This window comes from Doryrhamphus excisus, chromosome 1, assembly GCF_030265055.1.
Source record: "Doryrhamphus excisus isolate RoL2022-K1 chromosome 1, RoL_Dexc_1.0, whole genome shotgun sequence".
In the NCBI taxonomy this organism is placed as follows: Eukaryota; Metazoa; Chordata; class Actinopteri; order Syngnathiformes; family Syngnathidae; genus Doryrhamphus; species Doryrhamphus excisus.
In genome coordinates, this window is record NC_080466.1 from 37,581,592 (window position 1) to 37,604,078 (window position 22,487).

Here is a 22,487-nt window from a genome sequence, read left to right on the forward strand (position 1 = left end):
CAATATATTTGAGTCAAATAGACCCACTGTGACAGAGAGTGTCTAGTTCTTTCCTTCATTCTCTATGGGTACCCTATACTCCTGAGATATGATGGCTCAGAAATGGGGGCTATAAACTACATTAAATATACACTAAATATTAGCAACAGCTAAGTTTTTACAAACATATTAATATTGTTTATTAATAAGTTAAACATAGGGTCATATTGTAGGTGTACTTTACAGTGATGTAAAACTACACCACATCATGCTGACAGCTGTTTCTTAAATGATCTTATATATTGTTGCATACCATTGTAAGCTATAACCACAATAATAAATATACACTGACATGATGTATTGTTACAATCAGGGAATAAATGTGGCTATAATTTAGATATTATTCTTTATGTCTGCATTTACACATGAGTTTGACCTTGAATGCCAATACTGTAAACACCACACATTTGCCTTTAGTCATTTCCTTTCATGCAAAATTAATTAAACTCAAATTAAAATCTCTCACAATTAATTTTGTTAATGTTGACTTGTATTTCTATTCTGTTGACTGGATGATGAACACCTTAAAAATTGATTCAATGATTATGAACCAAAATTTCTGTACATCACATTATTCTAACCCACCCCCATGTGCCCCCTCTCAACGCCACTCGGCGGTGCTCACAGACTTTCTCTTTCTGGGAGCCAAGTGATCCAATGCCCACGACTCCTGGAATAAGCACATAAGGCATAGACAGCAAAACATTCCTGTTTACTGTTCTACAGCAATGCCAAACAAAGACAGAAGGAATAACAAAACAACAACAAAAAACCCTCCTCTGTACATGGCTTTTAATTTCAGCACCGCGGAACTGTCCAGTATCCCGGCGCATGGAGGATGCACGCATCCGTCTAAAAGGCTCGGAAATGGGATGTAAAGACCTTGAAACCTCTTGAGAACCAACCACGTAATCTATTTTGCGTACGATAATATAATGTAATATATTATAATGAATGTAGCACAGTGTGAAAGTGTATAGTTTTCAGATGTTGAGCAGGAGCACAAAGGAGCCGCTTCTCTATATTTCTCTATTTATAGACCCTCTCCCCTCTGTGGAATGTACCATTCGCTCTTCGCATAAGAAAAGCAGGGGGAGAGTAAAGGCTGTGTTTGACATATGCCAAGTTTCCAGCGAGTCCTCTTTACTGAAACCTCCCCACCGACGTGGCAGAGGTTGAGCCGATCCTGCTCGTTTAAACGGAGAAGACAACCATAGCGACTCAAATGCAAAAAACAAAAGGGTGCCAAGACGCTGGGACGAGTGAACGTGGGTGTAAATAGGCAGTCAACACGCTTTGGTCTCTCTCTTCCTTCTCTCCCTCTCTCTTCTATCTCTCCCTTTCTCTCTCCTTCTTCTGTTTCCTCTCTTTTATTATATCAATGAACGACTTATTGAGTAGGACTTAAAACATACGGAATCAAAAGCCTCCAATCGGGACCAAAAAAAACGGCATCGCGGGCTTGATGATATGAGACTTGGCCACACGCTACATGTGTTTTCACGTCCATGTAAATATTGGCTGTGATAGGACGAGAGCCCAATCAGCTCTGGCACGGCTTGCTTTCGGAAACACTTTGTGACCAAGACTTACAAGCAACACTATCGTCACCATCTGCTGCTGTTGCGCCCAGTTTCAAGTCGCTGGCCGGTCCGAACGAAGATGGCAACTTTAACCAACGGCCAAGTGGACGCCGCGGTGCACGGTGTCGGCGTCGGTGTCGGTGTCGGTGTGGTCTCCGCCAGCACCAACGGGCTCGTGAACGGATTAAGCCACAACCACAACCCGGCGGGCTGCCCGGCTACCATCCCCATGAAGGACCACGATGCCATCAAACTCTTCATCGGGCAGATCCCCCGCAACCTGGACGAGAAGGACCTGCGACCTCTCTTCGAGGAGTTTGGCAAGATCTACGAGCTCACTGTGCTCAAGGACCGCTTCACGGGCATGCATAAAGGTGGGTGATTCCATTTGTGTCACATGTCACATATTTTGACAGCACCTTGGAGACAACAATCTTGCTGTTTGTGGTGCCAAAAAAACAGTCTACTATTTATATTTGTAGTACCCAAAAATACTGCTTTATTTACCACATAATGACCAAATACATCACATTCTCTGTCACGAAATGACAGTCACGACAGCATGGATTTGTGTAGCCTGATAGGAGGAGTAGTGCTCCTTTTTTTTTTTTTTTTTTTTGGAGGGTGGGGGGTGGGGGGGGGGGTAGTGTGCAGCATCTAGTCTAGTTGTAAACGTGCTTTCATTCACTCCACTAAATCCATTCCATTAAACTCACGCTTTCATGTTGCAATAGCTGGAGGCTGTGTTTGATTGCCCGCAGCACTGTGTGTATATGTGTGTGTGTGTGTGTGTATAACTGAATCAGTCCTAAAATTACACTCTTTTTATCTCCAAAAACTTGATGCTGCATTGAAATCATGAATTAAAAATAAACAATACAGTGCTTATTCATTAAGATGGTGTAGATAATCAAATTAAATGCCTCCCATTGGGTGTAATATTAATGGGCAGCCTTTCTTTAGGTGCAACAGGAATGATGGTATACATCCTTCTTGTACTTTATTTTCTCCTCTCAAGGGAAGGCAAATCACCATTTAATGAGAGGTCAGTAATTGATCCACTGTACCTACAGGACATCTCCCACGGGAGCTAAGTACATTAGGAATAACACATCACCCACTGTAACGTCCTTTCAAACTGTCATGTAAGCATTGTGTCTTATATATGGTAGGAAATTTTCACATTATACAAATTATTCCAGGAGGTTTATAAGCACGGAATAACTACAGAAATAGTGCGTTGGAAAAAGGGGATATTTTATTAATAGCACAGCAGTAGTAGAGACCCCCTGTTGGACAGTTTATCACCAGTGGCCCCCAGAACTATAGGCATGGCTCACCAGCTGATTCTTAGAACTGTCTCCTCACTGCGATATACGGCCCTGCTTCCCGCTTTCATTAGCGAGTCCCCGCTGCGCTCATATTTTAACTAGCTGGAGGCACTAGCTACTCCCTGACTCACTGCACAGACGTAAAAAAAAAAAAAAAAACACCCACCTTCTATAGATGAAGTGTTCCAAATTAGCAGTAAGGGAGAGCGTACTATGTCACCGATGAGAAAAGTCAGAGGCGGTAGATACTTTTTGGAAGGGATGTTTTTGGACATTTGGACGATATTTGTCATTATTGTGCCCAGATTTACTGTTCCGTCAATATTTTTTTTTAATTAACCATTAGACTGTGGTAACTCCCGGAAAAGTCTATATAGGTAGCTGCCCACCAGAGCACACCAATTAGTTTTTGTCTTTTATACCCTCATTCATTCATTGTTTAGCTTTCCTTACTCATCCCTTTGTCTTCACTTACTTACATCACGGTGTTCCCTTATGACTGTGGTCCTGTAGTGCACATCTCAGCATGAGCCACAAACTGGAGATAAATGACTCAGGTTTCCACTGTGTTCAGCCTCTTTTATTAAAAAAAAAACAAAAAAAAAAAAAACGAAGACACGGACTGTACTTAGTGGCTGTCATTACTAACAATGTGGTGCCTCACTTTGGGATACTGTTGGCTTTTTAACTTTAACAAAGAAGCACTTTCACAAAGAAATAAGCTTGGTTTCAGCTCACTGATCCAGAGCTTTTTTTTTCTGCTACAGCAGGTAATAAATGTTGCTTATCCTGTTCTACAGTATCAACAAGCCCAAAGAAACAGCCTTCCCTATGGTAATGCTTCCTCTGAAGAAAGAGACCCCTATTATAGCCATTGTCAACTGTGCCTGTGATACTATTGCCATAACCCTCCCCATAATGACTCCATGTATCACTGGTAATCTAGTCTTTAGGATTCTGTCCCCTTGGAACAGAGGCTTGAGTGGAAGGGGGTAGCAGGGAGGAGGGATGCGGGGGGACAGAGGTCTGCAGAGCCTGGAAGCGGGCGTTGGGACACCAGTGCAGGCTTCTATTCTCTCAATGATTTTATTTCTCCCCCCTCTGCGACTGAGCCATGCTAATAGAGGCCATTTATAATGGTCACCGGCTGCTGCCGCTGCTGCTGCTGCTGCTGTTGCTGTTGCAGCTACCAGGAACAACGGAGCTGAGATACACACTTAGCACACACTCAGCTCATTCCGTCTATTCAAGAAGAGAACGTGCGGATCTAATTGAAAGCACCAGTCAGTTGGCTCCCTTAAAAAACCTGATGAGACGTGATAATGTGTGCCAAGCATGTTGTCATTTTATCCGCTCGACATCTTTGTTTTTCCGTGTAAGCTAATTAATTTTTTATAGTTGACTGATTATCCAAATGACTTGGATAAGGTCGGCTATAAACTTTATGTTGACCTGATGATTGTTGAAAAAAACAAAGCGGCGGATTAGAACAGCTCAGCAAAACCAACGCCTTACTCGACATAATATCAAATGGGCATACAGTGTAATAATAAGTGACAGCTTATGGCTGTCATCATGAATGTTGGTCATAAAGTGAATTGTTTCTCTTGATTTTCATATTCCAGCCTCTCTTGCCAGAAAAGAAAGCTGAAAACTGATTATAGTTTGTAACATGTTTGGTAAGACCGGGAAGTCACGGTGCCAAAAACATGAAAGACTCATGCTGGGTTTTATTGCAGGCAATTAGATGTTACAGGCGACCATTAGAGAAGTACCATCTGCAGAAAGGAGGATAAAACCAAATTTGCCTTCGAACAAAAACTGTGCGTGTGTGTTTTTTGTCCTGCAGGTCTACGTTAATGCAGCATGCGTTCCGGCCGAAAAATTTCACTCCAGTTGCATCATCCTCTCTGTGGGATCTTTTTCTGTCTCCTATTGCATTTGCTTTGGGATCAGCCTGTGTGTGTGTGTGTGTGTGTGTGTGTAATTATGGACTCCTCCCAGAATACTACACTCAGCTTCTCTTACAATGCACGCTCAGGCCCCACATTGTGTCCAGTTTCTATCAAGATGCCTCGCTATTGATTTCGGGTGTTTTTGTGGGGAGAATTGCAACATGTGTCCCGAGGGAGAGTCTCTCCTCACTAAAGTAAACTCGACCAGCAGCGCCACCACCCTGAAGTCAGATATACAAGCGTAATGCAAATGTGCAATATTTCCATCACTGCCTCTGTTACTACCTCAAACATATTTATTTATTTAACAACCAAATACAATACACTCATATGTGACTTTACTCATCTGTATACACCAGTCATTATTTGCATTAAGACCCATTTATCATTGCACTAAAATTAATATATCTGCAATATGTCTACTCCTGTGCAATATTATGTGTACATTTTGGATATCTTGTATATATTTTGTTAAATTGTCTTTTTTTTACTCTACTTTTTGTATACTTTTTTCAACTTGACAGGAGAAGCTCTACAATCTCGTTGTACATCTTCATTCATTCATTTTCTACCGCTTTTCCTCACGAGGGTTGCGGGGGTGCTGGAGCCTATCCCAGCTGTGTTCGGGCGTGAGGCGGGGTACACCCTGGACTGGTGGCCAGCCAATCACAGGGCACATATAGACAAACAACCATTCACACTCACATTCATACCTATGGAAAATTTGGAGTCGCCAATTAACCTAGCATGTTTTTGGAATGTGGGAGGAAACCGGAGTAGCCGGAGAAAACCCACGCATGCACGGGGAGAACATGCAAACTCCACACAGAGATGGCCGAGGGTGGAATTGAACCCTGGTCTCCTAGCTGTGAGGTCTGCTAACCACTAGACCGCCGTGCCGCCCTCGTTGTACATCTTGTATAATGATAATAAAGGCCATTCCATTCCACCCTGCACTCTCCATGCACATCGCCGTCAAATAGCAAAAAGACGAAAAACAGGAAATACACTCATTTGTAAGGAAGAGAAGTGCCTCGGTTGAACATTGTTGTTGCATTGAACCGTCAGACGGGGGCCGGCCGATGCCCGAGCACGGAGGTAGTTAGACGCATGAGAAATGCAGAAGAATCGAAAAAGAGGCAGTGCTCATAGGAGCTCAAGCGAGGATTAGCATGCTAACAGCAGAAGTGGAGCCATGAAGCCTGTCAGGGAGGAAGGAGGGACCCTCCTACCCGTCTGACCTCAGTGCTCCTCTCATTAAAACCACTGACCTTTACATAGTGTATACATGGACAGAGGGAGACATTGCACAGGGATGGCCGAGTCTACTCATCTACTCTCATCTTTTTTTCAAACTGTCAACACCCGGCAAGTTTGGTTCCCCGTATCTGCAAAACTAGAAAAGTAGTGTGGACGATGTAATATAGGCATCATTACGGTATCTGGTTAGTCTCTGCTGCACTTAGCCTTAATGCAAGTTGACTGTAACTGTATCAGCACTGTTATTAAGATCCTCAGATCTTAGATGAGGTCTCAGCAGTTGCACAACCTCAGTACACAACCAGTACTGCGATCAAAATAACACCTCTCACACAGAAGCGACGTTTACATGAACATGTGCAAAATTTGCCCGTGCAATTGTCGAAGGAAGTGGATTAACTAGCAAAAATTGATCGGAACGGTTCTAAGAGTGACATGTTACTGTACATAGTACATTTTGGCACCATTCAGTACGTAAATGCTACTAAAATAGATTAATCGGATAATAGCGCCATTCCACTGGGTTACCAACTAGTTCATGTGGTACAGAACATAACTGTAAGGATGTAGTTCAGGGGTGGGAAAACTACATAAAAATGTATCACGTTGACTTGTAAAAGGAAGGTAGGGATGAGGGTTAGCGCTTCCCAAAGATCCCGCTCAATTATTCAAAGCATTTGGAAAATGTGATTTGGAAAATGGAAAACATGCGGCCCACCGAGCGTTTGAATCCCACCCGCCAGTTGTTTTTTAAGTATTTCCTAACGGAACTTTTAACATCCAAACTGGCAACATGACTTGCAAGTCGGATGTCTTATTTAGTAAAAAAAAAAAAAAAACTGGAAAATTAAATTACGGCGGTCTAGTGGTTAGCGCGCAGACCTCACAGCTAGGAGACCAGGGTTCAATTCCACCCTCGGCCATCTCTGTGTGGAGTTTGCATGTTCTCCCCGTGCATGTGTGGGTTTTCTCCGGGTACTCTGGTTTCCTCCCACATTCCAAAAACATTGGAATTGGCCACTCCCAATTGTCCATAGGTATGAATGTGAGTGTGAATGGTTGTTTGTCTATATGTGCCCTGTGATTGGCTGGTGACCAGTCCAGGGTGTACCCCGCCTCTCGCCCAAAGACAGCTGGGATAGGCTCCAGCATCCCCCCAGCGATGTGGAGGCTGCACAGCCGAGTGAACCCGAGTTCAATTCCACCCTCGGCCATCTCTCCTGTTCTCCTCGTACATACATGGGTTTTCTTTCTCGTACTCCGGTTTCCTCCCCCATTCCAAAAACATGGACCTCCATTCTCTCATATTATGAACCGCATGTCGTGGTTTGCCTTAGAAGCGATACCCGACTCATGCCTAATCATCACCAGCACCGTATCGGTAGCTCATATAGCTCATATCAACCCACTACACACAAAAACTCTATCTGTACCACTCGATGGGAACGTGGTATGGAGACCAAGTGGCCACATGTTGATGCTTTTTAAAGTGCTGCTGAAGACGGAATTTCAGAATTACATTATCCTCGGAAGCCACTTAATTTACCCGCAGAAAACATTTAATGTTAATAGTTCAGAGATCACGCAGTGTCCGAGTGTATACTTGTGCATTAGTGCGTACTTAATGGCTCTACTTGGCAAGGCGAGGCTCTCAGTGGACGGCGGCTCTGACCTGTGGAGAAGAGCAGATGCTGATAGATAGATAGATAGATAGATAGGTAGATCCTTTTTTTTTTTTTCGAGGAGTTTATTAGTTTTATATAGCCCACTGTGCAAATGGTATGCTGTTTTTATGCTCACCTAAAACCGCTCAACCAATAGCCCAGAGCTGAGTTTAAAATGAAATCTGTGTTTCATCAACATTTGGCCTTTAGTTTCCCATATGGTTTCAGGTCTTGCTTTCCTATTGCTGCATCCATTGCATGGATGGACATTTCTTTCAGTCAAAAAAAAAAACACATTTTTCCACAGAATTTCACTCCTCGGAGATCTAAATATTCTGTTCCCAGGCTCTTGCATCACATATATTATCTTTGCTTTGTTTTTAACTTCTAAAAATTTGACACCTTGGGTATATTGATTTTTTTTTTCTTAATACTACTTCCACTCCTATCTTCTGCTGCACCAGTGGCCGGTTTTTGAAACGGGGAGTGCAATACTTCTGAAATGTAGGAAAGTCTTACAAGTTGCTTTTGAACTGTACCTTTGTTCTTTGTGTGATTGCATTCATTAAGTCCGTATTGCGGTTGGAACCTGCACTGTATTTTAAGTATTTTAGATGATGACATATAAAGACAACTAAATAGAGGCTTCACTGGATTGGCTGTAGATCAGGGGTCTCAAATGTGGCCCACAGGACACTAGTTTGAGGCCCCCCGCCTTGATATGAAAGTTTAATGTTTGTTTAAGTTTGATATGGATGCTGTATGGTATCATGTACCCAGAAAAAATTATTACGTTTGATTAATGTTCATGTTAAAGGTTAAATAACTGTTAATAGTTATCCTCCCTATCCGTGTGGAAGTGGTAAGTTTTTGGCTATTTAAGTTTAAAGGAAATAACTTGAAGGCTAGCTAGCTCTCTAGTTTGCGAGTTAGCATGTGTCTCAAGACCCTGCAGTTGCGCAATATGTTGTAAATAAAAAGAGTATAAATGTGACTATAGTCGTGTTTTGTCATGTCTACAGGGCTCTAATAATGCTTTGTTCATTTTAATCTGACAAAAAATAATTTGTCTACCCAACACCTATATGTGGTTTCTTAAGTTTTTATTATTTGCCGTTTTATTATTATTATTATTATTATATTTATATATTACTGATTGATGATTTTCTTTATTCTTGATTTGTTTATTTATTTTTCATCTTATTTTGTGTAGAAAAATAAAAAGTAGGATATTTGAGAACAGTGGAATGTTTTGTCAGAGCTTTTCTTGTAGAAAATTGGAACCAAAGCGAAGTTTTTTAAATTTTTTTTGTGTTTTTTTTGGGAAAACCTAATGCGGCCCAGTCTCACCCAGACCCAAGCTCCAGTGGCCCCCAAGTAAATTGAGTTTGAGACCCCTGCTGTAGATAGTTCCTCACTTGTTGTTCCATTCCTGCTACTGTTGTCTCATTTTCTGTATATGGGATAGTTAGATATTCTTTTTTTCAGACTCTAAAACGGCTGTTTTGCCCTTTGGATTAGAGGAGCCGCCTTCTTTTATCTAGCACTATACATTCACGAGGTTTTATAAGAGGAAATGTTATACAATCTGTCCCCAGTATTTGTGTGTGTGCGGCACGTTTATAGTAATATAGCTTTCCCCTTGACATTTATCATGTATGTTCATCCTTTTTTATATGCATATGCTCAGAATATATGCGTGATTATACCACAGAGAATACAGGCCTTCCCTGTAAAAAGGAATGCTCAATTGTATCTGTCTATGCTTAATACTATAGTAATATTAATATTTAACGTGCAAAAGGGAATGGAGCCCTCACTATGCACATGAATTTAAGGCTTGCTGCAGTCCTGCACTGCAGAAGCTTTTGCATGAGGAAATAGCAGCATGACACAGCAGCAATATGAAAAATAGACCTTAATTTTGTCACTGCTAACAGTGACAGTGGGTCATTAATTCACGTCCAGTCCGTAATAATTCAAGTTGCACTCTCTGCCCCGATGTCATTTATTTGTTTTGAAGCGCACATAATGTATTCCCATTTATGTCTGTCTCTATTCCGATATCTGTCCTTTACACGGTTTTCATTTGAAAACCTGACTTTTATTCGACTCGGGTTTATTCAAACATGTTTTTATCATTTCAAGAATGCTGAGTTGATGTTTATTCTTCCCAAAATGGTCAAACGTAACTCAAAGTGGCATATCTGGGTCTGTCAGCCGGGGATACTCTAAATCAGGGATTACGTGAATCTTGTACACTTTGTCACAGACAGAATGCGTGTCAGAGACCTTCGTGCATGTGCAACCTGTCAGTCCACACGCGTATTCAACCCCCCCCTCTCGACGAACGCGTGTCCGCCATTCCTCTAAACCTCACTGATTCAGTCGACTTTTCCTACCATCTCTCTTCATGCTTATTTCATGTTTCCAATTAAAAATGTACCACGTTGACTTGTAAAAGGAAGGTAGGGATGAGGGTTAGGGCTTCCCAAAGATCCCGCTCAATTATTCAAAGCATTTGGAAAATGTGATTTGGAAAATGGAAGAGGAATACTAAGTCATGCAGAAGTTTCCCAGGATTTGGCTGGTAAATGTAATGAAACCGGCAATAAAAGCCGCAAGAAACATTGTTATTGTTGTTATTAAAAAGCAACACACTATAAAAAAGATGACTTTTTTTAAACATACTGACTCCACTTTTAATATAGGGACTCTTTTTTTTTCAAAATACCTAAACCTTGGCATAATTACAGGAATTACATTGTAGAAAATAAAGTATTTTCAAGGAAATAAATAATTTTCCCCCAAGGAAAAAAGGGTACTAAATTCATAGATGGAGTTTATTATTTACTGATGTTACCGAGTTTATTGTGGAGTCGATTTGAATATGTTGCTAACCAAAACATTGCATCCAAGCAAGTTAATTAATCAGAAAATAGGCTTTGTTCTGGGAAATTGTTGGGATTCTTGCCCAAAGACAGCTGGGATAGGCTCCATCATGCCCACGACCCTAGTGAGGATAAGCGGCATAGAAAATGGGTGGATGGATGGATAGTTCTGCCAAGTCATATATGAAGAAATACGGGATAGCATTTTCTTTCACGTTCAACACACGGCCCTACTGTTTGTGGAGTTAGGTCCAGCTACACCAGTGGTGGGCAAACTACGGCCCGGGGGCCACATGCGGCCCACCAAGTGTCTGAATCCGGTCCACCAGTTGCTTTCCAAGTATTTCAACTTTAAACATCCAAACTGGCGACATGACTTGCAAGTCGTATGTCTTATTTATTAAGAGCATTAGCATAGAGCATTAGCATCAGTCAGCATAAAATAATGTGTGCGTGTTAAATATTTGTTCTGGCCCCCCGGGGACAATTTTTTTAACTCAATGCAACCCTCAATACGAGTCAAAATATTAGCTACACAATAATGTAGCTATAGTTCCTCAACGAAATCTAGTCGTTGACTTATTATAGCCTGTGCTATCACTGCAAGTAAGAACACGTTGCAGCTTTTCACTCCCAGAGTCAGCAACCTTCGTTTAAAATATGACTTCTCCTTCGCAAATGCAAGAACATCTGACGTTAGCAACTCAGAACAGCTTTCTAATGCTTTCCTTTTTAGGCCGATTGTAAATGTTTTTTTTTCCGTAGAAATATGTGATATTTGGCAGGTAGCTGAGTGACATCAGGAATCAGCTTTGGATATGTATTTTAAATCTTCTATTGGTTTCTACCATTTTTTACATTTTGCAGATCAGACATTACCATTGGAGCCAATCTCTCAGCATCACCGTTCAGAGGAGGCACATCAATGCTTTATCCTATTATGCTGGTTGGAGAGCAGATAGACCAAAACATATCGCTGCAGAGGGAGATGGTGCAAGAGCGCGTAAAACGACACAGTGCTCGAGACGAAGGGAGATGTTGAAACAGGGTGATGTAAGAGAATGCGTGAAAAGAGGTGAGGGAGATCCATGGAAGAGAGATAGGGTGACGGGGGGTGCACACAAAGACAGAATATCAAAAAAAAAAAAAAAAAAAAGCAGACAGTCTCAAAGAGCCGGTGAGGATATTGTGAAAAGAGGTGCATCCCAAACCGCAGACGGCGTACAATGACAGACACACTGCGAGGACGGGAGGAGGAAATGGCTTCTGAAGAGAAGAGAAGAGGCAAGCAAACGCTAGGAAGATATAGAGAGATTGAGGGAGTCCCAGAGACAGATGTGGCCCTCGCTGGCCCCAGCTGATTGATAGCTTCTGGCCCACTTCCATGCCAGGCTCTGACCCCTCCGCCCTCTGCTGTAATTTATAGGCAGAGTTTTAAGTGCTCTACTCTCTGGCCATCATGGGCCAAAGAAAGGAGAATGACCTTCCTTGGAAGGGAGCTGAATTAGACCCCCGCTGCTCTCAGCCACCCCAGGAGCAAAGAGTGCCCTCCATATTAGCAGGATCTTACACAACTCATTAATGCAACGCAACTTTGGTCGCTTTTTGTACGCTCTTTTGGTTTAGTATCAATGGGAATGGATAACAGAGGAGAAATACCTTGCAGGTTTCTTTTATGGATATATTTGATTTGACATTGTCTTTCTGCAAAGCTTTTCTGCTTTTTATTCAAGTACAAATAACCGTTCAGGTCTATCAAAAAGACCTTCTGTTTTAGTTCCCCTTTAATTGTGTGTGTGTGTGTGTGTGTGTGCATGACAGAGCTTATTTGATGCTGATAACGGTAATGGTAATGGTTTTATTTCATTTGAACATGCATCAGATTACAATTGAATGCATCACATAATCAGTTTCCAGTTCCACATGTCCAACAGGAGTAGGAAGAAGCAAAGCTTATTAAATCCTACCCCTCCATCTGGTACTTTTACAAGCAGTAACTGTTACATTTGTTCACTTCCTGCTTTCCTAATATAATTTAAGTTTTTTTTTCCTGCTTTCCTAATTTAGTTAAAGTTTTTATTTTATTTTTGTCACGTACCGAAGTACGAGGTGATATGACTATATGATATATTTGTTACTTATATATAATAAACTGTAATAACTTGGATAAATTCATTTATTTCAGTAGTGACAAAGACTGTTACATTTGTTCACTTCCTGCTTTCCTAATATAGTTTAAGGTTTTTAAATTTATTTTTATTCACTTTATTTTTTACTTTATTTTTATTTATTTATTTTTTAATTTTCTTATTTTATTTATTTATTTATTTATTTATTTTTTAATTATTATTTTCTATTTCATTTTTTGATAATACAAAATAACGGTCAAGATTCACAGACTCCCCAGTCCTAATTCAACTATCTTTTGAGTTGTTGAGTGTTTTTTCCACCCAAGCACTCATTTTGCCCGTATTGCGCCCCAGCTGAAAGGGAAACGGCCAGAAATTCCACTCTGCAGGTTCATATGAAAATAAACAAGGCCTTGCATTCTCCCTCTGGTGGGCTAACTTGGCTGGCTAGTGGGTGGGCTCAGCTGGGTTAGTGCTCAGCCATTCAGAGTGCTTCTGCGATGCACAAATCAGCCAGGGAATGATCTGGACAGAAAGCCTTCAGCAAATTATTGGAGATTTGCAATTTAATGGCTTCTGAGATCTCTGCCTTTTCCTCCACGCAGGTTCCCAACGAGACAGAGCCTATTAGGCTGGTTCTTTAATCACAGAACAGGAGATGGGAATCCTGGTCATACACTTCCAGCGCTTCACTTGCTGTGGAATGATTTCATGGAGTTTATAGATAGAGACCGAGGAGTGTGTGTGTGCCTGTGTGTGCGTGTACATGCTCACATCACTCTGTGAGCATCCATTATTTGATAAATTTTGCTTCCCCTGGAGCAACCCTGTGTGTGTGTGTGTGTGTGAAGAAAAGAGAATAGCCCCCGTTACAGCTTATTCATCAATACCATGTAGACACACTCTCTCATCAAGCCATGCAACAAAAATGATGAAAGAAAAAAGCCAAAGGTGAAAAAAAAATGTCCTCCAGTGTGATTTTTCAAAATATTACTCCCACCACTGTTCAAAAAGACCATCAACTAACAAATCAAATGCACCAATAAATAAAAAACACGCTCCTCCAACTGCTGCACTCATAAAAATAAAGTGAGATGGCAACGTTCAAGTAACCTTTAAAGCAGCGGTGTCCAAATTTCTGTCACCGAGGGTCACAAAATGACTTTGATATTTTTAGGTAATCATATATACAGTATATAATACATTTAAAGATAATGCTTTGGTTTATTATTAGCATCCATATTTCAGCTTATTTGTTACCATTTTGCTCCATTTCTACCATTTCTGATGTTTTTTTGTGACATTTTATTCCTACAATGTGTCCTACAATGGCCCCAGGGCCGCACTCTGGACACCCCTGCTGGCACCCCTGCTATTATAACATGATTATGTTATAATAAATATTTGCACCAGCATCTTCTTCTGTGTCTTTGGGCTTTTCCCTTCAGGGGTCAATCTCCTCCATCCAACCCTGTCTTCTGCATCTGTCTCTCTCACATCAGCTACCCTCATTTCCTCCTTCATGATCCTATCCATCCTGGTCACTCCCAATGAGAACCTCAGCATTCTATCTGGCAGCTCTAAACGCAGCATCCTTCTACCAATATATTCACTATCTCTCCTCTGGACATGTAATGTCCCTCTGATGTACTTCTTCCTGATCCTATCCATCTTGGTCACTCCCAATGAGAACCTCAGCATCCTTCTACCAATATATTCACTATCTCTCCTCTGGACATGTCCCAACCATCTCAGTCTGGCCGATAACTGACTTTATCTCCAAGGCCTCTAACATGTAATGTCCCTCTGATGTACTCCTTCCTGATCCTATCCATCCTGGTCACTCCCAGTGAGAACCTCAGCATCCTACCTGGCAGCTCTGAACGCAGCATCCTTCTACCAATATATTCACTATCTCTCCTCTGGACATGTCCCAACCATCTCAGTCTGGCCCATAACTGACTTTATCTCCAAGGTCTCTAACATGTAATGTCCCTCTGATGTACTCCTTCCTGATCCTATCCATCCTGGTCACTCCCAATGAGAACCTCAGCATCATCATCTCTGCCAAACAGTTTTGTTTGCACCAGCATCTGAATAGTAAATTCTAGTGTTTACTGCCGACGCTAATGTATAATTAAAAGCAATATACAGTATATGTTATAGCAACTGTTTTCTTCTGATCACATCATGACATAGCTCTGTGCCTGTCAGACTGTGGATATATTTGATTTATGCATGAAAGCGGCTTTAAAAATCAACTTTGTGCACACAGAGGTGAAATAATTGAGTCCACAAAATACCGTCTGGACCGTCTGAGCTATCTTGAAGGCTTGCGCAAGCTCTGCTGTTTGAGATTAGAGGCTATTTAATGCACAAATGTTAATAAGCTAACCTGCTAATAGCGTGTTGGCATATTATTATGTGATTTAAGAAATGACCGGCTGATGGTTTGTTGGTTTAAGTCATTGACACGTTGTAGAGGACGGATAAACATGTTTACTCCATGCATGGAAATCCCTAAGTGTCTTTCATGTGTCCTTCCTATATGGCGAGTGACTAGTGGTCCATGTTAGCTTTGCAAACATCCTAATTGTGTTAAATGGGGAAAACGGAGGGGAGAAGATTAAAATCCATTAAAGTGTTCTGTGCGGGTATGCTATTCCCGGGATGGTGCTTTTGTTCGCTTTGGCAAGGCAGAGTTTCTCCTTGAAACCCCACAAACATTGTCATTGTGTCTTACCTAAAACGTTGCTGCTGTTGCTGGAGCTCGCTCTTTTATTCACTGTCACACTCGCTTTGCTCCTCTTTGCATTTCTTTTTGTGATTGCCTCTCTCCATCCTTCTTACTGTCTTTGTGTGTCACTCCCATTTTCTCTCTGTCTATCTCTCGCCTGCATTCCCTTTGTAGCCCTGTTTCCCTCCATCGCTCGCTCTCTCTCCCTCTGTCTGTCTCAGCGTCAGATAAGCTCACTGGGGGAGACTTTAGAGGACTCTCCATCTGTGTATAAATAGCTCTGGATGAATTATTGAGGGACCTGGGGTTGCTAATAATCCCGCAGGACCCATCTGACAATGACACAGAAGATGGAGGGAAAACAATTACGCAGGATTTCTCCTTCAGAAGAGAGGGAATGGGTGAGGGAGAACGGGAGGGAGGCGGCGGCCTCTGGGAGCCCTCCTTGCGGGGCCCAACATCTTGGCTAATAAACCCAATTAAATCTCCGGAATCAATCGGGGCCCCCAGGGCATCGTCTCTCTTCCTCCCACGGACGGCATGCAACAACAGGAAGTGTAATGATTCATGTTCCCCCTCCCGCGTTTGCATCGTCCTCTCATCTCCATCTTGCAGGTTGGCAAGGCGGACGGGACGGGACAGGACGGGATGTCCGCCGAGGCAGGATAATAGGACAGGGAAAGGGAAGGAGAAGAGGGGCGAAGCGAGTGGAGAGGTGCACAGGAGAATATTAATGGGAGTGTTTATCCTGTAAGTGTTTTACCCAGGGGACAAGACATGGGAGCTCTCCCGCAACGCAGACTTTGTGTTCTCTGGGACACACATCCTTTCGTGGATAGACTTTGGAATAACGGACCCGACCTCCAATATGTTTTTTTATTTCTGACATATACCGTTCATCCATCTTTTCATCTCTAATTGGGTCGGCTATGGACTTTACATTTCAATGTTGCATTTGGTTCACTGGTGTATTTTATATATTTATTTTTTTTCACTCGTTCAGAGTGAATGACTTTGCCGTCCCCAACATCAGGTAGCATTCTGTAAAGATAGCAAAAAAGTGAGCAACAGATTTTCCATGCATCATACATTTTCTACTTCACTGTGCAAATTGGATGCAACTTCCTGTATTGAGCAAAGGTTATAAGAAGTGTCCAATATTGACATGCAAGGAACAGGCTCGGTGTATTGTGCCCTTTAAAAGAACATATAGTATAAAAATTAAAAATGCTCATATTCCTCGTTGAACCTAAAGTTCTTTACTATTTTACTCCATTTTGGCACATTCAGGCCATAGAGGGGTAGAAATATGGCACGACAGAAGGTGTCAAAGTCCAGGTGGCAGCTGAGTCATCTGTTTAGTACACAGCTTCTTCAATGGGACCATTAAGGCCATTCATTGAAAAATACAAGGCTTGGAATAAGGCACATTCAGAAAAACACACAACTCCATTGAACTCCATTCATCCGTTTTCTGTACCGCTTATCCTCACTAGGGTCGCAGGCATGCTGGAGCCTATCCCAGCTATCTTCGGGCGAGAGAGAGGCTGGGTACATCCTGGACTGGTGGCCAGCCAATCACAGGGCACATATATATAAATCACTTCCTGTCCCTGTTCCCCTGGGTAGCACATTTATAGCAACACACATGAGCACATGCCTTATTTATATCTAAAATGGCCAGCAGATTTGATCATCGGAACAACAGGCTTTTATTGCAGGTTTGAGTCATTGCATTTTTTTCATAAAAACACAGCAAAATGAAACTCAATTCTGAACCCTTGACATCACTTCCTGTCCCTGTGGACAGCTGGTGGCCAGCCAATCACAGGGCACATATAGACAAACAACCATTCACACTCACATTCATACCTATGGACAATTTGGAGTCATCAATTAACCTAGCATGTTTTTGGAATGTGGGAGGAAACCGGAGTACCCGGAGAAAACCCACGCATGCACGAGGAGAACATGCAAACTCCACACAGAGATATCCGAGGGTGGAATTGAACCCTGGTCTCCTAGCTGCAGTTTCAAGATCAGTCTTTGAAATCTGGATTATGCTCCTCTGTCCCGGCACAAGCGTAAACCTACACCGGAGGTATCAGCACCTCCTCACGGACTGTAAAGGTTTAGATTGGTTGGGTTTATAACTCATTAAAAAAAAGCTGCACAGCATTTCGGATCAACATTTGCAATAAAAGTTGCTGCTGAAATCGATTCGTTCCGGCCGCAATACCATTCAATTACCGTGGTTTCTACCACACTGTATGTGTTATTTAGGTATTTTACTCTCCCCAACAGCCTATTGGTGAAATCATATCCAAATAAGATGATGATTTATTTCTGAGAAGGCAAAAACAGATGTGATCAGTAAAACGTTCCAGTGGGAACTAAACAGCTTTAATGAGTTTGGCAGGAAAACGATAAAAGCCCCGCAAATCTCCATTCACGATGTGGTGTACAATTGTTTAACTATTCAGCAGAGGCCAGGTACATCAAGGTTAGGAGTTCACCTTAGAAGTCATTCTGCGTTTAATTATTCATATTATACTGTAGAAAGCTAAAAATGGGTCACTCAGACATTTCATGACAAAATGGCTGAGGTAAGATATGGCAATTTGTCCCACTGGATATTTGGGACACACACACAAACGGTGTGTACCGTATGTGTAGGAGAGTCTTTGTCTTCCAAAGCTTTGTGCTGTCGGACTTTTTCCACATTAAAGATGAAACTTCTCATCTACTCTAATCTATGTCCAGTTGGTGTGTTTTCTGTTCTGACCGAAGGAGAAGGGCGGGCGGGCGGGGGTGAGAGAGAAGGGGGTTTAGGGTGGTGGTAGAGTGTGAGAGTGTGTGTGCGTGTGTGTGTTTGACACTGTCCTAATGATGCATTTTCTAGTCCATTGATTCCGAGGCTCTGCTCTCCAGTAAATCCTTCACATGCAACACATTAAAGCTCGCCCTTTTTCTTCCTTCGCCAATCGATTAGCACAGCTTAGAGACAGCCTCTCTGGGAAGCAGGGCGAGAGATGCCACTTGTTATCTTTAGGGACTCTCTCTCTCGTGCTCACACACATACACATTTGTAAGGGTCTTACTGTTTTTAAATATCTCCACTAAACAGTTTTTGTTCATCAGACTCAGGTTGTTTGGTTATTTGGTTTATTTGTGTAGAACTTCCAACTGTTTCTTCTATTTTTTTTATTCAGAGAATGTTTCCATACATTTTTGTTAAATATATTTTTAACTGACCAGTCCAGGGTGTACCCCGCCTCTCGCCCGAAGACTGCTGGGATAGGCTCCAGCATCCCCCGCGACCCTCGTGAGGAAAAGCAGTAGAAAATGAATGAATGAATATTTTTTACTTTTTTTTAACTCTGCAGGGTGTCGAGTAGTTAGCGCACAGGCCTCACAGCTAGGAGACCCGAGTTGGATTCCACCATTGGCCATCTCTATGTAGAGTTTGCATGTTCTCCCCATGCATGTGTGGGTTTTCCGGTTTCCTCCCACATTCCAAAAACATGCTAAGTTAATTGGTGACTCCAAATTGTGTACCCCCCCCTCTCGCCTGAAGACTGCTGGGATAGGCTCCAGCACCTCCCGCGACCCTCGTGAGGAAATGTGGTAGAAAATGAACAAATGAATTAATATTTTTAACTTGGGCTGCACAGTGTTCAAGTGGTTAGCACACAGGCCTCACAGCTTGGAGACCTGAGTTTGATTCCACCATTGGCCATCTCTGTGTAGAGTTTGCATGTTCTCCCGTTTTTTCCGGTTTCCTCCCACATTCCAAAAACATGCTAGGTTAATTGGCGGCTCCAAATTGTCCATAGGTATGAATGTGAGTGTGAATGGTTGTTTGATTATATGTGCCCTGTGATTGGCTGGCCACCAGTCCAGGGTGTACCCCGCCTCTCGCCCGAAGACAGCTGGGATAGACTCCAGCACCCCTCGCAACCCTTGCGAGGATAAGATGTAGAAAATGAATAATAATCTCGATGTGCAGCTGGCATGGTTTGATTAATGTCCCATTAACTGTCACCCTGTGATTAACTCGCCTAGCAACCAGTCCAAGTCAGCTGTCCGCCCCCTACCTTGACCCAGGAGAAGAAAATGGGTGGATTGATGGAGTTTTTTTGCAGTCATTTTGTTACTTTAACATGAGCTCCAACATGGAGGTTACAAATGTCCATTGTGATATTTCATGTTTTGTCAGAGGCTCAGGTGGTCGATTCGATCCATCGTCCTACCGTGACTATGTCGAAGTATCCTTGGCCAAGATGCTAACCCCCCAGTTGCTCCTGATGTTGCGTCCATCAATGTGGAAAAGCGCATTCACCATGTGCTCTGTCTTTTAGTCACTGATAAATAAAGTCCACATTACCTAAGAGCTGCTCAAGGCGCTTCTAAAGAAGCAGACCAATAGCACTAAATGCATACAACAAGTATAGTTCTGTTATTTGCAAGTCTGCCGCTTACGCCTACTGCTGCCGCTCTCAGATTTGGACACGTGCACACATTCTGTTCAAAACACACACACACTGCACACACATTTGCAGCAGAAATAGGCCACTTTTCTGAGGGATTACGGCGACTTAAATGCACTGAATGGGACATCAGCTCCTTGGACAAACTATTACTTCCCATTAATCTGCTGCTAGCTACCTTTAAGCTAATTAAATAGCTATTTCCTGGTGATATTTACGAGGAGAAATCCCGACCTTTAAAACCATCGGACCAAATAGAAGGGGGAATGTGGAATATTATGGAACAAACGGGGGGATTGTAAGAATTGAGCTGCAGCCTTGCACTGACTAAAATAAATTTTATATATTATCATTTTTATATATTTTATATATTATCATTTTTATATATTATATATATATTTATTTTTTTATATTTATCTATTCTTTATTGTATGAGCTTTTTTCAACACGGGCTAATTTTTTTGTCATGAGTTCACATTGTGTTTGGCGGTTTTTGAACTAGTATTGTGCTCTTGAAATGAAATTGAAATTAATGTAATGTATGTAATGTAAAGTGTGTGAGGAATATTCATGGATTAAACCTGGCTCGTATCATCAGTGAACAACGGCAATTGAAGAGAGAAGTGGAAGGATTTGGAACTGGATGTAAATCTAGTAATTACAACCATGAATTTTATTGCAAATGCGATTCAAAATCGAATGGGAACTTGGACAATTTGGAGTCGCTAATTAACCGAGCATGTTTTTGGAATGTGGGAAGAAACCGGAGTACCACTGAGCCAATATCTGTTCAATACGTATATGTGAAATATGTAATAGAAGTTATTACAATGCAGTCATCATTGTCCCAAATACTGAAGGCACAAAAGACCCACGGGTGGACCAGATCTAAGGCCCCACATGATGATAATTGTATATGTATCCAAGTGAAATTGGCAACATAATTTATTTATATATACTTGTATATTATATATTTTTATTTAATAATACCCTTCCATATAATTATAAGTGCATATATATATATGAAGTATAAATACAATGTTTTAATATACCAACACTCAGCAACAGGTGATCATGTGGTTTGACTCATGTGATTCTGTGCACCCAATCAGGATTTCACCACTTTATCACATGACACACAATAACCAATAAATAGCTAACAGGAAGCCACTCACCCAAACACACATGGGGAAACACTTGCTGCACAGGCAGGCTTGCAAATTTATTTCAAAGCAACAATATGTTTTAACACTGCTGCATCTAAATACGTTATAGGCACCAACTACCACTACCGTGACTGGGAGCACTACCTAGGAGCATTTCATGTATTATATATTGAACGGAACTGGTAAGTGTTGCTAAAATCAGCTTCACTTAGCTTAGCCACACAGCCTCATTGTGTTGGCTGGTTAGCATGAACAGCAAATGAGAATTATGGTAATGGTTTAATTTCATTTGAACATGCATCAGATTACAATTGAATGCATCACATAATCAGTTCCCAATTCCACATGTCCAGAAGGAGTAGGAAGAAGCAAAGCTTATTAAATCCTACTCCTCCATCTGGTACTTTTACAATCATTTACATTTGTTCACTTCCTGCTTTCCTAATATAGTTTGAGGTTTTTTTTGTTTTTTTGTCACGTACCGAAGTATGAGGTGACCATCCAATGACATAATGTGTACCATAGTAAGTGTCAATATAGTGATATATATAGCACATCATGACTGGTTCAAGACTCTTCATCCTTGTATTTAGCAAACATCAACTGCTTGTATTGTTTCTTGAATTGGCTCATCGTTGTGCATTGTTTGAGGGTCAAACGATTCATTATGGGATGAATAATATAATACAACATTATGTCATAGAGATAAATATATTAATTGTTATAGTCTTGATACTTTATGCAATTAGTATATTGCGTAATAGTCGGAGTTGATTAGGTTAATTGATGTGGCCCTGTGTTCATACAGGCCAATTTTTTAGTACAGAAAAATGATGGCGAGCTAAGCGAAGAAGGTCTAGAGCCAGGAACGGCTTGGACTCCTTGTGAATGAACTGACGTCCCACCTGCTCCTTCAGGGCTGGTAGGAGGTTGTGACTACACTGCAGCTAAACCTCAACTGTTCCCCAATTTTTTTCCCCCTTTTCTCTCACACTTGAGGTTCTCATTATGGTGTCACCAAGACTCGATGGACTAGTTATCAGCTGAAAGAAACAATTGTGAATCTCACACATTGCATACCTTGTATATTCTTGTAAATGGCACCCAATGAATGGCCATTCAATCACGTACAACCTTGAGCACTTAAACTTTGAACTTTAATTGTCACTATATATCTTGCATTTTTTTTGTTATAATTTTTTGGGGTTTATGCCCATGCATGTAAATATGGAATACACTCGT

The 22,487-nt window shown here is 41.6% G+C and overlaps 1 protein-coding gene across 6 annotated transcripts in view; it reads left to right on the top strand.

Annotated features, from left to right (window-relative positions):
- The first annotated feature begins 1,190 nt into the window (after nucleotides 1-1,190).
- Nucleotides 1,191-22,487, top strand: part of celf4 (CUGBP, Elav-like family member 4) — a 118,400-nt gene continuing 97,103 nt past the window's right edge. For 3 of the 6 annotated variants that reach the window (XM_058070914.1, XM_058070921.1, XM_058070947.1), the window contains exon 1: nucleotides 1,191-1,996. In XM_058070914.1, the coding sequence (XP_057926897.1) occupies nucleotides 1,702-1,996 (295 nt within the window). In that variant the 5' untranslated portion in view covers nucleotides 1,191-1,701. Of the gene's footprint in view, nucleotides 1,997-19,560; nucleotides 21,428-22,487 lie in introns of those variants that run through there. The other 3 variants (XM_058070904.1, XM_058070930.1, XM_058070938.1) reach the window with 2 other exon arrangements.